Raw genomic sequence first — 16,122 nt, forward strand, 5'->3', positions numbered from 1 at the left:
AAGGAAACGGGATGCATATAATGCAAACTTCAGCATCATCGCATTCTGGGTCAGGTGTTTGCTATTTTGCCAAACGTAGTGGTCAGATTTCGATATTTGTCAGGTAGTTAAAAAGTTTCTCGACGCTGAGTCTTCAGACGAGACGTTCTCATGACATCGTGAGAAGATGGAAGTGTAAAGCAGGAAAGACGCAGCGCTCGAGATGCACATTCGCATATCCAAATAGCGTCTTGGCACCCCCTCCACCCCCCATTGGCCCTTCCCCCATCCGCCACCACACCACGCACATCAGCCCTCCCTGCAGTCACATCTCCATTCACCCATCGATGCAATAACCACCATGGCGACCTCAGAAACCCAAGGCGCAAGCTACGAAGACGAGCACGTTCACTCCGTCTACGAAGAAATTGCATCTCACTTTTCTTCCACTCGCTACAAGGTGTGCGTCCACCCGTCACAAATATTCCAAAACCGCATGCACGACTAACGCGAATGCTAGCCCTGGCCCATAGTGGAGCGTTTCCTAAAAGAACAACATGACGGCGCTATAGGTGCAGATGTCGGATGTGGGAATGGGAAGTATTTGGCTGTTAATAAGAAGGTGTGGATTGTGGGCAGTGATCGGTATGTTCTAATTTTTTTGTTCATTAAATGTCCATCCTACGACTAGTAATGGCTTTTGTGCTTGAATTTTAACGTCGGTACAGATCTACAAACCTTGTCAAAATTGCGAAACAACATGAACCGCACGATGTAGTGGTAGCAGACAACCTCTCTCTGCCTCATCCAAATGGGGTCTTTGATTTCGCAATCTCGATAGCGGTCATACATCATTTGTCTACGCCGGCACGGAGAGTAGAGGCTGTGAAGTGTGTGCTAGATTTACTGCGGCCTTCGTCACCGTCGAACCAAGGTGGAGGTGCTGGACTGGAGGGTGGCAGAGCACTCATCTATGTCTGGGCACTTGAACAGAAAGACAGTAGACGAGGTTGGGACGAGGGCCATGAGCAGGACGTCATGGTACCGTGGGTCTTGAAGCAGAAGAAAGAGAAGGAGAAGGGGCGGAGGAAGAAGAAGGATGAGAGTCAGGCTGACGAGGAAGGGACACCGAAGCCGGATGGTGATAAGACGTTCTTGAGGTATTATCATCTGTATCGGAAGGGGGAGCTGGAAGGGGATGTTGAGCAGGCTGGTGGAGTTGTATTGGAGTCGGGGTATGAGAAGGATAATTGGTGGGCTATTGCGAGACTCAAATGAGCATCTCAGTGATATTTACTTGTGCTATACCTCAAACGTGAACGTGCAGCACCTCTAAGTGTGGTCTACTGCTTGCAGCCTGGTGCCTTCCAATTGCGCATGGTGATCTTACGCCTTTGTCAAGTCTACAGGCAGGGCGTGACTGCTCTCAGTCAGCGGAAAGAGCTGATAGTAGAAGCCCAGAGCGCCTGCTACAAGCACAATATAGTAGGCCACGGTCCATCCAACGCTCCTGCCCTGATACAGTGGGACGGTCTTCTGCTCATCGTCCTTCTTGTCAACGTCTGGTGGTCCGATGGGACTGCCGGCTTCGACACCCACACGGCCGTAGAACCGCGGAAGGCCCATCCAGTTGCAGAAGGTATGCGCTATCATGCACGTGAAGACATTTCCGGTTCTTATGAAGACAAAGGCTGCGAAGAAACCGAAGAGCGACGTGTATGTGAACTGGAAGAGTGAGCGGAGCACGGCGACGAAGAACGGGACTTCAGAGTGGGTTATGCGGAACTCGTAGAGGTGGTGGAGATGCGCGATGCCGAAGTACAGTGGCGTGAGGAAGACGATCTGCTTGCCGGAGAACTGCGCGAGGACATGGAGGGGGATGATTAACGAGCGCCATACGACTTCTTCACTGACGGGGCCCTGGGCAGATTAGCATGCGAAGAAGCGGAACCAGGTATATGACCTACGACTATGTAGTTCCTGTATCCAATCCAGCTGCTCAGGGTCTCGTGGACGCCCTTTAGTTTGATCCAGTCTCTCCAGTCACCGTCTACAATGCCATGCTCGAAGATGGGACCCGCGAAGAGGATAGTCACCAGAAGCATGGTTCGGATGGTATCTACAAGTGAAACAGGCCAGATGCCAAGCAAGCGGATGATCTCCATGGCCGATGCGTCATGTTGGTACAGTACGACGATGGTGAGAACGGAGCATAGGACGGTGGAAAAGGTCACTGCGCGCACCCGGGCGCGTATCGAAGACGGCGCATCGCGCGTAAGAGTCGGAGAAGGTCGCGTGGCGGGCGACAGGTAGAAGGGAATTACGTAGATGAAGACATAGGCGGCCTGCAGGCGTGGGTGTTAGCTACTTCAGCATGTTTGGCGCGTGCGGTGCCATTGGGTGAGAACAATGGCAATGGTGGTGGGGAGCGAACTTGAAACGTACCGACAGAAGCGCCGCAACTCTCGACGAAAGAACAGGCGGTTTGGGAACTGGCACCACGTTAGACCTCATGGCGATGTTTCGACGAGAAAGCGCAACAGAGTTCGTCCGATGTGGGTCGCGCAGGCGTTTAAGAGGGTTTGAGGTGGAGGAGCGCCAACTTACCGCCCTTGACATGTCGCTGGTACAGCTCTTCGAGCGCACTGAGCTTGTCGCGCCAGCCGTTGAGGGGTGGAGGCATGGCGATGTGTTGCAAAAAAGCAGCCGCACGTCAAACGCACTACAGGAGAGTTAGGAAAAGAATCATGGGCGTTGTTTATAGCTGCATGAGATCCCCCGCGTTGTCGCGCGCATCTTGTTGGCGCAGCGCAGCCTTTCACCATCGATACCCCGCCAAGCCCCATCGGTCACGCTGGATCACGTGCCCCGATCGTCCGTTCCCTCGTCTCGGCTCCTGCGACTCGCGCCATCAGCGCCCACGACGTCTTAGCACGCCCTCCCGCGTTACCCCTGCAGCACGCACAACCAAAGGCCCACTGGCCAGCCTCTCTGCCATTCAACGGCTAGTCCGCCACGCTGCGCGTCGTCACTGGCCCGTCCCAAAATATAATTTCATTTTAAACGTTCAGCCGCGACGCGCTTCTCCCGATTGACTAGGAAGGCTGTTCGACGAGGGTTCCCCAGGCGCGTCGCAGTGATCGCACTCCCAGGTGGACCGCGCATCCAGCAGCTCATATCATCTTGTCGACCGGTATAGGCTAGACGAAAGTCATATTGTGCTGGGTCCATCTCTGTACAAGTCATCATAAGTCGCGGGTCGTGCTCCAGACTGGCCGGGGCTGAGCTGTCAATTGGATCGCTCCTGCAGCGCGAACCTGCTTCTGCATACAGCCACGAACCCTCTTTAGGCCGAGCTGCTGCCAGACGCCCGCCGTCCTCACCTCACCACCACTCCTCGTCCTCCCTCCCTCGATTCTTCATACCGTTAATGCCTGCGGGCCGCCATTCTTTTTGATATGTTTTAGCACTTTTGTCACTCTTTGACCATCTTCACATACTGTCTTTACGTCCTCTTTTTACTGCCTTTTTACCCATACCCCGTCATTAATGATCGGTTTCGACTTCTCCGCCCGCGTTTACCACCAGTCCACATTTCGGCATCCTCGGCCCACACCACCACCACAGCATGTCCTCACAACAACGCAACAGTCGCGCAGACTCACAAAACGCACTCGAAAAAACACTCGCACAAGGTCCTCGATTTGACCCGCCGCAGTCGCAGTCAACAAACACGTCTCCTATCCGCAAGCCGCTTCACGAACGCTCAAACTCGCAAACTAACCGCGACTCTGGGTCAACCATCCGCATTGTGCAAGATCCCGGACATGACATCTATCAGAAATATCCCGTACCCAGCGAACCCTCGCAAATCCTGCCCCCACCCCGTCATGCGCCGGGTTACGGCTTTGAAAGGCCGGGATCTCGTGTTTCAAATAGCAGCCAGGTCGCCAGTACCATCGCAAAGTTCGAGGCGAGCCGAGCGCGAACACCACAGCCTATCCTGTCACGGAAGAAGGGTTTCAGACATTCGGGCTCCACTAGCATGTCAGAGGAAGATACCCTCGTAGCATCCTCTTTTACGCCATCGTCTTTAAGATTTTCCCAGGGGAGCACTGCCCCATCCTCACCCCCACCGGAATTAGAAGATGAACCAAAAGGCCTCGAGGTACTTGAGGAGGTCGTCTCCTCACAATCTACAAGGCCAACTATCCGGGCTGTTCCTCCCTCTTCTTCTGGAGGAGATTCCGACCGTGCATTAACGCCTAAGGCCTCTGCTGCATCTTTTGCTTCACCTGCTCCTACCACCACACCACACCCAATTAGTAATGCCGGAAACTCGTCAAGTGTCAGTTTCGGTCGACCGTTACCAGAAGTTCCCCAAGGCCCAGCGGCAACCGAACGTCAAGCTAGGGGGCCTGCTCTCACTTGTGACACTGACTATCGACAACCTGTATTGCATCCTCAACAAAGTACAGAGTCGTTCACGTTTTCTGATATTTCCTACACCAGCATCGAACCAACACATACACTAGCTTCGTCGCAGCCATCGCCATCTCTTCATGAAGCCAGCACAGCATCCTTCGCGAGCGGAATCCGAATTAATTACCCCGTCGTACGCGCGCCGTCCGGCACTAGCTCGCGAGCCGAATCCCAGGACGCGCCCAATATCGCATCCCGGATGCACGACCCGTCGCTGGTACATCACTGGAGCTCCCAGCTGTCAACAATCGCCTCCGTTTCCGAACGCGATTCGCGATCCCTCGCACGAAACTCCCGGTCGCTCGGCGCCAGATCACATTCACAAGAAAGCTATGCGGGCAACGGTCGAACAGCGATTCCACGCCGGAGGGGACAGACAATTGGGAGCGCACAGTCGTCGTCGGACAATGTATCGTCGGAAGGTCATACCGAGTTCTCTGCAGTGCCAGTGCCCCGGCCGCTCTTCTCTCCTACGACAAGATCTTCATCCGACGATAACAGTGAACACATGGACACGATCTCGCCGCTGCCTACATCGATCCCTCTGCGCATGAAGAACTCGGGGTACTTGCGCAACAGAGCCAATAGTACCGATGCAGTATCGATGAGCGACGAGCGACCTGGATCCTCTCAGTCGCATATGTCCAGATTCATTGCAGACAACATTCCAGCTTGGGCAAGGGTTTACTACCAAAAGGGAGAACGCATCTCAGTTGGAGCCCCGGAATCCGAGTCTTCTGAGAGCGTACGGCTGGGAACCGCCCACAGCGGACGATCGCGCACCCCTTCAGAGAGCAACTTCCCACTCAGCATTTACCGACCACGGAACCGACCGAGGAACAATTCAAGGAACCGCGCTTCACACGCCGATACTGTCTCGCTAGCAGACGATGTTCACTCGATTGACGGAGCAGTATACGCTGTCGGACCTCACATGTACCCGCTCAGCGGTTACTCAACACCGCACCTCCGGACCGATCGGAGAGGACAATTGTACAGCGCTTGGAACGCACCATCACTGGACGATGACGTCCATGCCACACTCTTCGGGCGCCAAAACAGACAGATCCTGCTCTTCTGTATAGGATTTCTGTTCCCACCTGGTAGGTCTTGACCCACGAGATACCACCGTATGAATGAAGACATGTACTAATCAGAAACACAGCTTGGATAATTGCCGCGTTCCTTCCTTTACCCCTCGACCCGAACGCTGTTGGTACCCCAACTGCCAGCCAGGCCGACTTGGAACAGCAATTCGCCCAAGCGATGGGGCCCGCCGACGACAAATCCTTCCAGAAAGCAACCTGGTGGCGCAACCTCAACCGTGTCATGTCCGGAGTTGGCACGCTTCTGATCGGTGTCATCGTCGCGTTGGCCATTCTCGCATCGCGCATGTAATGAGTGACACCCACTCTGCAGTCCAGCGAACCTCTCCGACCATCCTCTCCAGGCCGAATCTCACAATTTACACCCGACATTTGCACGCGATGCATTTGCATAACGAACCATTTACGATCATAATCATGCCATCACGCAAGTGTTAATGTTTTCTTGGCTCCGGCACACGACATGAACGCTCTCCTCGATATCTACTTCGATCTCGTTTTGGGTCTACTGTCTAGGCACAGCCGCTATTGTACATTTTCCACTTTTCGATTCTCCACGCGTATCGTGTACGGCATGCTGCAGTTTAGCGGGCGTTCTCTTTTTGCTGCTTGTTCTAGTGTGACCGAAAGCGTATTACCCATTTGCTTTGCCCAGTTTGGCGCCATCAGCCACTTTACAATACCATTATCTTCATGTTCCATACCTGTCGCTTGTCACCTGTCAGTTCGTCTTGGAAGTTTGATGTGAGGCAAGGGTGCCTGTCGCGGTGGCTGGGGATCTGAAGCATAGCGGCCAACCGTGCGCTGCTCCTGGATAATCTCGCTGTGGTTCGAGCTTGACGAACTATATGATCTTGTAATTATAGTCATGCGTGCTACGTCAACTGTACGATGAGACGTCAACATAACGATTACCTTCTCCATGCTATCGCGTCTTCCATTGATCATCGCAAGGTTGAACCTGAGGAGTTGGGCGCTTCACTGCGATCAGCCGGAAGACTACGGGAGTGTTATGACATGTGTCATGTGGAGCTTCACACCGTGCACTTGAGCAAAGCCGGTGCTCTGATCAGGTATCGACCACACCGATGGACTTGAGTCGCCTTTGAGTAATGCTCCGAAAGTCTATCACAAGGTTTCGTGGTCGTTGCTAAGCAATGCGACCGGTTGCCATGAGGCTGCAAGTCGGGCGAGGCTACAGAATGGGCGAGTGCACAGCCATATGTCGCAAAGTGAAGGGATGTGGCTTGCTTCACGATGATGGACGTGCGATCCCAGCGACACGTCGAAAGTGCGCACGGTGACTGGTTTGAGTCGCATCACGTCGAGATGAACGTCGCATCTCATCTGACGCAGTCGCCAAGTGATGACTCTTCACTTCCACAGTCACGGCTGTACCAGCGCCAACATCCAGAAAGCAGTGGCGAAGGGACGCGGTGGGCCCTCCCAGATATGCAGGGTTCGGTTCACTCAAGATGAGTCGAAGGCGCTAGGCCCAATCCAGTAGCGGGGCTTATGATGTCGCTCTTTACAAAATAGTCCCGCCTTCACAGTTTCTGCAGACTTCACTCACAAGCTCACTAACCACGTACTAAAGACCCTTCTTTTTCTTCTCCACTCCCCACAGAGCCTCACACACATACTCGACGTTCAACTCAATCATCATGGCTGTCCGCGCCCAGTTCGAAAACTCAAACGAAGTCGGTGTCTTCGCTACGCTCACCAACGCGTACGCGATCGTCGCAGTCGGCGCAAGCGAGAACTTTTACAGGTGCGCATAGCTCTATAGTTTTTCGCGGATTGTTACAGTATGGTGACATGCTATGCGACTGTGGCCAGTAAACGCTGCGAGAAATTAGTATTGACGGTGGCGCAACAGTGTTTTCGAAGCCGAACTCCAAGATGTCATTCCCATCTGCCACGCCACCATTGCCGGAACCAGGATCATCGGCAGACTGACCGCTGGGTACGTTCAAAGTCCCGCGATAGCTTGCGCTATGCGACACACGCCCCAAGACGAAACCTAACAAGTGCACAGTAACAAGAAAGGCCTCCTCGTCCCCACCACAACCACAGACCAAGAACTCCAGCATCTCCGAAATTCCATACCCGACGAAGTCAAGATCCAGAGGATAGAAGAGCGACTATCAGCGCTGGGCAACGTAATATGTTGCAACGACCACGTCGCTCTCGTACACCCGGACATAGAACGCGAAACAGAGGAGATCATAGCCGATGTGCTGGGTGTGGAGGTGTTCAGGCAAACCATCGCGGACAATGTGCTCACAGGAAGCTACATGGCTCTGAGCAATCAGGGTGGTATCGTGCACCCAAAGACAAGCATTCAGGATCAAGACGAGCTGTCGAGTTTGCTCCAAGTGCCGCTTGTAGCTGGTAGTGTGAACCGCGGTAGCGCTGTCGTTGGTGCGGGTATGGTTGTCAATGACTGGATGGCCGTCACTGGTGCGTATAAGTCTTCAGAATGTCAGCGAAAACATGGGCTAATCTCAATATCTAGGTCTTGACACCACAGCGACCGAGCTCTCCGTCGTCGAGTCTGTCTTCAGGCTCGGTGAGGGCAACGGCCCTTCCAACATCAACACTACACACAAGGACGCTATGGTCGAGTCCTTCTACTAGATCATGGCTACTGGCCAGGATGCCGTATTTTACTCCACTCGCCATTGAGCCTAGTGCGCTGCTGAAAGAATCACGATTTGGCCCCGAGTTACGAAGTGTCACGAGGCACTCGCCCTGTATAGGGTCGGGATATTGGATATGATGTTATCACAGAAGAGCACAGGCTCAAAAGTATCGTTTCGTTGGTACAAGACTATCTGAGTTACGTGGAGTTTCTCATGATAGGGTACGGTGATGCGACCGCACGTAGATTCAATGCAGATATGCTAGGGAAACAATGCTAAGAGTAGCGCCACGTTCTGTCTATCCAAGTGACCACATTCTGCTCAAACAATGAAGATTTGACATCATGCGGCTAACCAAGTGTCTTGTGTCACTGGTGTTGGTACTTATGCAGGTACCTTCACCCGCAACCCGTGGTAGGGCTGGAGGCGGTGGAGACTTTCTGCCGCGCTAAGACATCATCGTCCACGAAAGTCGCTTTGCGCCAACGCTCATCCACCAGCCCGCGTGGGTGCACAACACTTACGGAAACCCACCCTCCGCCGTTCAGTGGCGTCCGAACCTCGTCGTTATTTGCACCGCCGCCACCTCCCACTAGAAAACTTCCACACGCCCTGCAACTCCAACCCCACCCCGACCACATCATGTCCAACTCCAACCCAACAGCGCTCACGAAGCGTAGCGCGTCGAATGCGCTCATGCCACCGCCTCCCGCACCGAAACGCATAAAGCGTCCCTCCGTAGTCCTAGACGAAGATACCTATGTTTCCGCCGTTTCGCACATCATTCGCCGCGACTTCTTCCCAGGGCTAGCCGAAGCCGACGCACAACGAGAGTATCTGAATGCTGTGGAAAGCAATGATCGATCATGGATAAGAGAGGCTGGCAAGAAGCTCACACAGGTCATGACACCAGTGCCGAGTGGGCAAAGGAAGATGGCATCGAGAACGAGGCTCGACAAGACAGGCGGCGCTGGCGACAAGACTCCAAGTGTATGGGGCGCGGACACACCCGTCACGGTCGCTGGAACGGAAGTCGAAGATGACGATGAGGGCCTAGGCAAACTGGACAATGTGGACCTGAACATGAGCCTAGGCGCATTCCAAGCAAAGTACACGAGCGAAGACCAGGAGAGTTTCAGTCAGATCATCGACAAGCAGAACAAGGCGCGATTCGACAAGAACGTCTGGCTCCGCGAAGGAAACATGTACGCGAGCAAACAGCGCATAGCACAGCAGAAAGTCCTCGAAGCCCGCGCCGCCGCATCCGAAGGCAAGGAACTCGTCCTCAGCACAAAACCGAGCCAAAACCTCGACGAGCGACCCGCAGCGCCCACCGGCCACCGCCACACCGCCCTAAACAGCTTCATGTTCGGCCCGGACAGCGTAGAACAATGGGCACCAACGCGGGCCCAAGAAGCTGAAAACTCGTCCCTCGCGCCCCCAAAGAAAGTCCTCTACAACAACACGCGCCTCCCCGCCCCCGAAGCCGAGCCTCCTCGCCCGTCCAGCCCCACTCTCTCCGCCGTACGTGACGCCGTCGCAGGACGTCCGCGTCTCAATCCCAGCGAGGGAGGATACACAGGCAGCGAAACACCGCGAGTAAACGGCTACGCCTTTGTAGACGCACAACCGCCTTCTCCCTCCTCAGACGACGACGACGCGCCAACCGACCTCCTAGAACGCTACGGTCTAGATAGCAGCAGTACCGCCACACCCTTCACCATAAACGACTCCTCCTCGCGCGAGAAGATGCATCACAGGATGGTCGACAAAATTGGCGCGAAACGATCGAATACACACACTCAGGCGAAGCCAACGGGATCGGGCTTGGGCATCTTTACGAGCGAGACGCCGAGGTTTTTGAGTGCGCCGACGCCTAGGAGGGGCGGGGCGGCTGCTGCTGCTGTTGGGGGAATGACGCCAGGGAGGAAGGCAAAGGGTGATTTGACGCCGGCTGCTCAGAGACTGTTTGAGAGGATGGGTGGGGCGACACCGAGGGGAGGGGGAAGCGCTGGATTTGGGGGCGAGGGGAGAGGGTCGGGGCTGGGGAGGGAGTGGACGCCTACGCCTAGGGTGAAGAGGAGGGCGTAGAGTGGAGGAACGGATTTGTGCGAAGTGCTCGTGCAGATATTGTGAGCGAGATGTAGTGTATTATTAGTGATACCCAATTTTTACGTATACTTTCTTTCATTGAAGCATGAACATTTTCAGCGTGGCAAAGGCATCATGAGCAAGTCACATTCAAAGACGACGAAAACATGCATGGAACCAGTTAAATAAACCATTTCTACCTAAACAACGCACCCACACGCAAGATCCTGCGCAAACCGCCCAGGGTATCCAATTGGAAAAGATGCTACAAACAAGGAGGGGGCTATGCAAAAGAGAAAATCACGTGTATAACAAGATAGTACAACGCCAATGCAGCTAAGAAACATGCAAATGCCCGTTTATCCAAGAAAAAACAAGAGGTTCCTCGCTGTATGCAACCCTTTTCCCTGTACAGATCGACAGAAAAGAGAAGGACAAGGTAAGGAAAGATGAGACTAGTAGCGAAGGGCATGTGGGATCGTAATGTACAATTAGTGGTGCGTCATTCAGCCGCCTCTCCTCCGCTGTTCTCCGGGACCTTGGTAGCTTCGGAATTGCGTGCCGGGGGCGTGATAGCTTCTGTACTGCCGTCTAGGCCTTGATTGTGAATCTGAAGACCGTTCACCGTTACTCTGAGAGTGCGCTTCGCGTTGCTCGTATTGCATCAGTGGGGGATGGGGATGCGTTGGAGAGTAGGCTTGCTGCTGCTGCTGCTGCTGCTGTTGTTGTTGTTGTTGTTGTTGTTGTTGTTGTTGGTGCTGAGGAGGAGGAGGCCCCTGTTGTTGCGGTGGTCCAGATTGGCCGATGAAGGGCAGAGGTGGTGGTCCGCTATGTGGGGGTGGTGCCATGTTTGCGGGAAGTATGGGTTGACCGCCGTACTGGTGGATCTTGAGTGGTTGGTATGGGGCCATGGATGAGGGCGGTGGCGGTGGTGCTTGGAAAGATCCTGGAGGTGGTATGTAACCGCCTTGGTAGGATGGAGCACCGCCGTATGGTGGTTGGTATGACGGTTGTGGCGGACCCTGTGGCGGATGTGAGGTGGGCGGGTAGCTTGGTGATTGCGGTGGATACGGTTGGCGTGGTGGCGCAGGATCATAATGCGCAAAACGGAAGTTGATCGGCGGCGCTGATGGCAGTGGACCAGGTGGCTTTGGAGGGAGTGGCAACGATCCTGACGGTGGTGCATACGGGCTTTGATGTGTTGGTGGAGTTGGGCCTTGCTTATGTTCCCCGTAGTGAGGCTGGGGAGCATGGGCCTGATATGGCGATGCTGCCGATTGTTGGGAGACTTGATGGCCACTCGCCCTCCTGCCATGTTCCCATGGCTGAGGAGCTTGTTCATGGGATTGCCGACGCGAATGATAACTACCCGGTAATGCATCATACAGCCCAGTTGATGGCCTGGTCGGATCATATGCCGCGACTTCCCCTCGGTCTTGGGTGTTTATGCTTGGGAGCATTGAGTTTCTCCAGTGAGCAGGAGCCTGCCTGTAGTGAGAACGGTCTGGAGGTTCTCGACCAAGCTCGCGTGCCTTCCGGTCTAGAAGTTCCCTGATCTTTTGCAGAGGATCCCGACGACGTAAGGACTCGTCAGACTCTCGTGTCTGGGGTGGCACACTCGGGTGTTGCCACGATTGAGTGTTCGATGGGGGTGACGACGGTGGGTTGCTCTGAGGCGGGCCACTCAATGCGTCCATCAGTGCCTGATCGATAGGTGGCTCTTCCTTATTCATGACAGCGTCTACTCTGAGAGTGTCGCTCCTAGATGGCGTTTGAGGATGTATGGAAGATTCCCGCATTGATGGTGTGCTGGGTTGCTGAGTTGAGGATTGCGATTCCCTTGTCCTCGAGACTGGGACTTCTTGATCGTCATTGAGAATGTCCATGATTCTATGTGTAGATAACCTTGGAGTTGTCTTTGCAGGGGCCTCAGTATCTTTCGTTGAGGGTGCAGCATTGGGCTCCGAACGGGAAACGTTTTGAGTAAGATCCACTGCGACCTGGGTAACTTTGGGCGGACTGCTATGCGCAGCTTGCGACGGCAATCCTAGTGGCATGGCTGGCTGTGCGAATTCCGGTGACTTCTCTCGCACAAATTCTTGCTTGATAACCGGTGTTGTCGCTCGCGGCGGCGGTGGGGGCTGCTGACGAGGATCTGGGTAGTGGTATTGAGGTTTTGGTGCGGCAGTGGTACGCGGCTGATGTGCTGATATATCTGCAAGCATCATGAGCAGAGCAGCATGCTCATTTGGAATGACCTCAATCGCCTTTGGTTCTGGTTGTGGTGTTGGCGTCCTTTCGACTTCGATGGCAGCATCAGCGAGGCTCGCAATGTTGTAATGCGCAATAGCTTCGGTGCGATCTGGGCCGTCAAATTTGGCAAAGCCACCAGCTACGTCCTCAATGGAATCATCAGCCTCTTCATCGTTCTCAACAAAGGCAACTCGTGCTGCAGTGAACTTCCGTCGTACTGAGTCGTTCTCAAGTTCCTTGTCCGCCTCAACGTAAGCCCTGCTCCGTGAGGCGAACTTTGATCCGATGCGATAGTCTTCGGCATGGTGAACTTCGTCACTGAATGTTGGCGGAAGGATGTTATCTTCGTCGTCTGTGGCATCAGCGTGTTGGCTCTTCATCTCCCGCTCCAGCTGCTTCGCGCGGAAGAATATTTGGAGCATAAAGTCATCCTGAAGTTCCCGGAATCGATTGACGTATTGCTCTCGCTGAATGTGCTCCTCGGCGACGCGGATGCGCTCTAATTCCTCGAGTCGATATGTGCGCAGAGAATTGATCTGGTCCAGACGGGAGTCGCGGCGTTGGTCCAGCTGGGCCATGACGGCTTCGTACTCCGGACATTTCTTGTGATACTGGGGGTCATCTTCAAGATTCTTCGTAGTACGGTTTGCCAACTCTTCTAGTAAAGCCTTTTGAACCTTTGCAAGACTGCGATAGCTCATCTTAAGATTGAGCTGTCGGCGCAAATCTGTCTCCACATTGATGTCCGGATGCGGTTGGCGCCGACGACCGGGCAAACGCCTGCCGGACTTTGCAGGGGCATCGCCATTGGTCGGCAGAACGTTCTGAAGGCTTTGACTGCCGTCAACATCTGGAACCTGCTCAGGTGAGTTGGGTGCAGTGCTAGCATCAGTTAACTCAGGAGGTTGGTCGGCGGCGGTGTCGGTTTGCGATTCTTTTGTTTTGCGCTTTTTGCGCGGTTGTTGTTCGGAGACATCGCTTTGGGTTCGGGTGAGAACTCCGTTTGGACGTGTTTTGCTGGACTGTGATGAATCGTCTGATGCGCGTCTCCTCTTTGCTGCTGTTTTTGGTGCCGTTGAAGTCGCACTAGATGCAGGTTTCTGAAGCTCTGGAGTTTGGGTGCCATTCATGGGTGTGTTGTTGTCGAATGAGCCATTGGATCTCTGCGGCGAACCAGAATCGGACGATGTTCGGCTGCGCTTGGCTGGTCGCGCATCCTCATGGTCGGGAGTTGCATCCTCGTTTTGCGCGTTTTCATCCAGAGAACTACGACGGCTGCCAGAGCTTGCGCTAGATGGGCCAGCCGAGCTCGTGTGGTTAGACGTGCCTTTTGCACCGCGACGCGTTGTCATTTGGAACGGTACTGAAGGAGCAAGGCGAGATGTCTTCGAACCCTGAAGACTACTTCGCTTATTAGACAATGCGCTAGCGGCTATGCCAAGGTTAGCATAACCCTATAGGGAGCATCAAGAGGCAATTGTAGTAGGCTTGCGGACTTACGCGGTGCCTTCAGAGGGCTGTTAGAGATGACCTTTGTGCCTTTGAACTTTCGTTTCGGCGGCATTGTTGTTATGTGAGACCTGTAAGCGGAGACCTGGACGAAGCAGCCGTTAGCCTGGAATCATAACATGATGAGAGGGTGGCGGAAACTCGAACCGAACTTCGGGTATGCGATTGGGTACTTACGGGTCCAAGATATGGTTCTGGATGGGTTTCTGATATTGTCACCCTCTTGTGGGGTAGGTAGAGTGGTGGTAGTGCTGTAAGCAAGACGTGTCAGCATATGGTCGTCGCGATGTCAGTAGCAGAAAGCCAGCGGGCGATTCCATCGTTCCCTGAACTGCTGGACCCGTGGATTGTTGAAATTCGTGCGATGGTTTTGCGCGACGTGAGTGCTGGGTGTGAAGTACTTACTATGACCAGTCGCCTTAGTGAGCGCGGTGACTTGCTTGACAGCGTGACGCGAAGTCCGAGTCAAGGATCCGTAGACTCATGAATTAATCTTGAGGTAGTCTACAGCCGTTTCGATATTTTTACACGCGATTTGCTTGTAGAGGTCGAGGTTGCGAGTGCTCGCAAGACAGAAATAACCCTGCAGAAGGAATGCTCCGTGTGGCACAGTCGAGCGGAAGCGCTGAGATGACTAGATGCTGAGGAATGTCAGTATAAGGAGATAGCGCAGAAAGCGCACTTGTGAAGCAGCAACAAGAGGTTGGCGAGGGTGTTGGAAATCGTGTTGATCCGGCGCATGAAGATGAAGCTCTTGTGAGATCCTTGGTCAGGCCTGGCGCCTTGCCCGATTGGGATCTGAGTCCACGAATGACAGCGCCCGTGAGCTCTTCACCTGCAACAATCGCAACGCGTACTGCACAATAAGATCTATACATTCACGCAGTCGTCATGCGACTCAAATCCAAGTCCTACTCTACAGTAATTACCATGGTTGCTGGCCACTATTGACGGCGCTGTTGGTTCTGCGCCTCGAGCCTTCCGGTGCAGCACGCCAGCCGAAGAGGGCAATGACCCAAATTACGTGCATCACCCATCGTCCCTGCCGCCACCGTGTCCCGCCACTTCAAGTCATCGCATCTGCCTGTTGCAACGTCCATCGCAGCACCGCTCTCACGGACTTTCCACGAAGCATTCGGCGTACTTTCTGGAAGCTTTCAAGTTGCTTCATCCAGGTTTCACGTCGCACGTCATTAGCCGCAGCGCTAGACGGGACGATCCTCCCGAATCGTCACCATTGCCCCTGCCCCCTTCACTTGAAAGTAGCAACGCAAAAACGAACATGAGGTGTACTTGAAGTCAAAAAGACGTATACTCTCGCCTCTTGTTACTGTTCTCTAACAGTGTCTATCGGAGCCGCATGCCTTGTGGTGAAGGGTGCGGCGCAGCATGCATGCATCCGTCGCGTCGTATTGCATGGCTTGGGGACGGGACTTTGAACAGGTAAGGGGGTTTCAAGACAGGCTGTTCTGGACTTGGTTTCCTATCCTGGACGCTTGCAAGGCCAGCGCAATGTTCGTACTGTTCGAATGCAGACACAAGTTCGCGCACTCTCCTCTTCACTGAGAGAATCTAGAGGCGTTGATGTCGCGTGTGACCAAAAGGACAAGCGGATCGGCGGTCAGCGTAGAGCGCGCTACAACACATGAGCAACTATCAAACGCGCTACAACTCACACGACTGCGTGTATCGTCTTCTTTATGATACCTGTGATTTCCTTGGGCTAGAGGTTGTTATTAAATCTCTGATTACTCATCCATTTACTTCCACGGCACCAACTTAACTACTATCAACTAACTGTTCGCCCAAACTCTCGACGCTACGCTTTCGTTACAACAACCAATGGCACACTTAGTTGGCGTAATGGACTAGTTGTGGTGTGGTGAACTGTCTGTCCTCTTTGAGAACGATTACATTGTGATAGTCCTAAATTGCATCAGTTCAGCGTGTCTCAAACTGATCGCAGGGCTAATAGATCACAGTATGGAGCCAAAATACACGATGGGAATTGCAGTACGGCCTTGCGCACACGACAATACATGCCAAAGTAAGTTCAC

At 53.8% G+C, this 16,122-nt stretch overlaps 6 protein-coding genes across 6 annotated transcripts; 4 read left to right on the forward strand and 2 right to left on the reverse strand.

Annotated features, from left to right (window-relative positions):
* Window positions 1-340: 340 nt before the first annotated feature.
* Window positions 341-1,257, forward strand: J4E88_002988 (uncharacterized protein; the record flags this gene model as incomplete). The annotated part of the gene is made up of 3 exons (XM_049396643.1): window positions 341-439; window positions 500-624; window positions 708-1,257. 3 exons carry the CDS (start codon window positions 341-343, stop codon window positions 1,255-1,257), a joined length of 774 nt encoding a protein of 257 aa, XP_049257991.1.
* A 108-nt stretch (window positions 1,258-1,365) lies between these two features.
* Window positions 1,366-2,662, reverse strand: J4E88_002989 (uncharacterized protein; the record flags this gene model as incomplete). Its single annotated transcript, XM_049396644.1, has 4 exons — window positions 1,366-1,899; window positions 1,947-2,324; window positions 2,425-2,471; window positions 2,587-2,662. 4 exons carry the CDS (start codon window positions 2,660-2,662, stop codon window positions 1,366-1,368), a joined length of 1,035 nt encoding a protein of 344 aa, XP_049257992.1.
* Window positions 2,663-4,969: 2,307 nt separating this feature from the next.
* Window positions 4,970-5,859, forward strand: J4E88_002990 (uncharacterized protein; the record flags this gene model as incomplete). The annotated part of the gene is made up of 2 exons (XM_049396645.1): window positions 4,970-5,564; window positions 5,627-5,859. 2 exons carry the CDS (start codon window positions 4,970-4,972, stop codon window positions 5,857-5,859), a joined length of 828 nt encoding a protein of 275 aa, XP_049257993.1.
* Window positions 5,860-7,231: 1,372 nt separating this feature from the next.
* TIF6 (Eukaryotic translation initiation factor 6) lies at window positions 7,232-8,207 on the forward strand (the record flags this gene model as incomplete). The annotated part of the gene is made up of 4 exons (XM_049396646.1): window positions 7,232-7,338; window positions 7,447-7,533; window positions 7,606-8,030; window positions 8,086-8,207. 4 exons carry the CDS (start codon window positions 7,232-7,234, stop codon window positions 8,205-8,207), a joined length of 741 nt encoding a protein of 246 aa, XP_049257994.1.
* A 647-nt stretch (window positions 8,208-8,854) lies between these two features.
* On the forward strand, window positions 8,855-10,303 carry J4E88_002992 (uncharacterized protein; the record flags this gene model as incomplete). Its single annotated transcript, XM_049396647.1, has 1 exon — window positions 8,855-10,303. The coding sequence occupies one exon, from the start codon at window positions 8,855-8,857 to the stop codon at window positions 10,301-10,303; it is 1,449 nt and encodes a 482-aa protein (XP_049257995.1).
* A 506-nt stretch (window positions 10,304-10,809) lies between these two features.
* On the reverse strand, window positions 10,810-14,120 carry J4E88_002993 (uncharacterized protein; the record flags this gene model as incomplete). The annotated part of the gene is made up of 2 exons (XM_049396648.1): window positions 10,810-13,822; window positions 14,053-14,120. 2 exons carry the CDS (start codon window positions 14,118-14,120, stop codon window positions 10,810-10,812), a joined length of 3,081 nt encoding a protein of 1,026 aa, XP_049257996.1.
* Between the last annotated feature and the right edge of the window lie 2,002 nt (window positions 14,121-16,122).

This window comes from Alternaria novae-zelandiae, assembly GCF_023758075.1.
Source record: "Alternaria novae-zelandiae strain BMP 2774 chromosome Unknown scaffold_4, whole genome shotgun sequence".
NCBI classification, from domain to species: domain Eukaryota; kingdom Fungi; phylum Ascomycota; class Dothideomycetes; order Pleosporales; family Pleosporaceae; genus Alternaria; species Alternaria novae-zelandiae.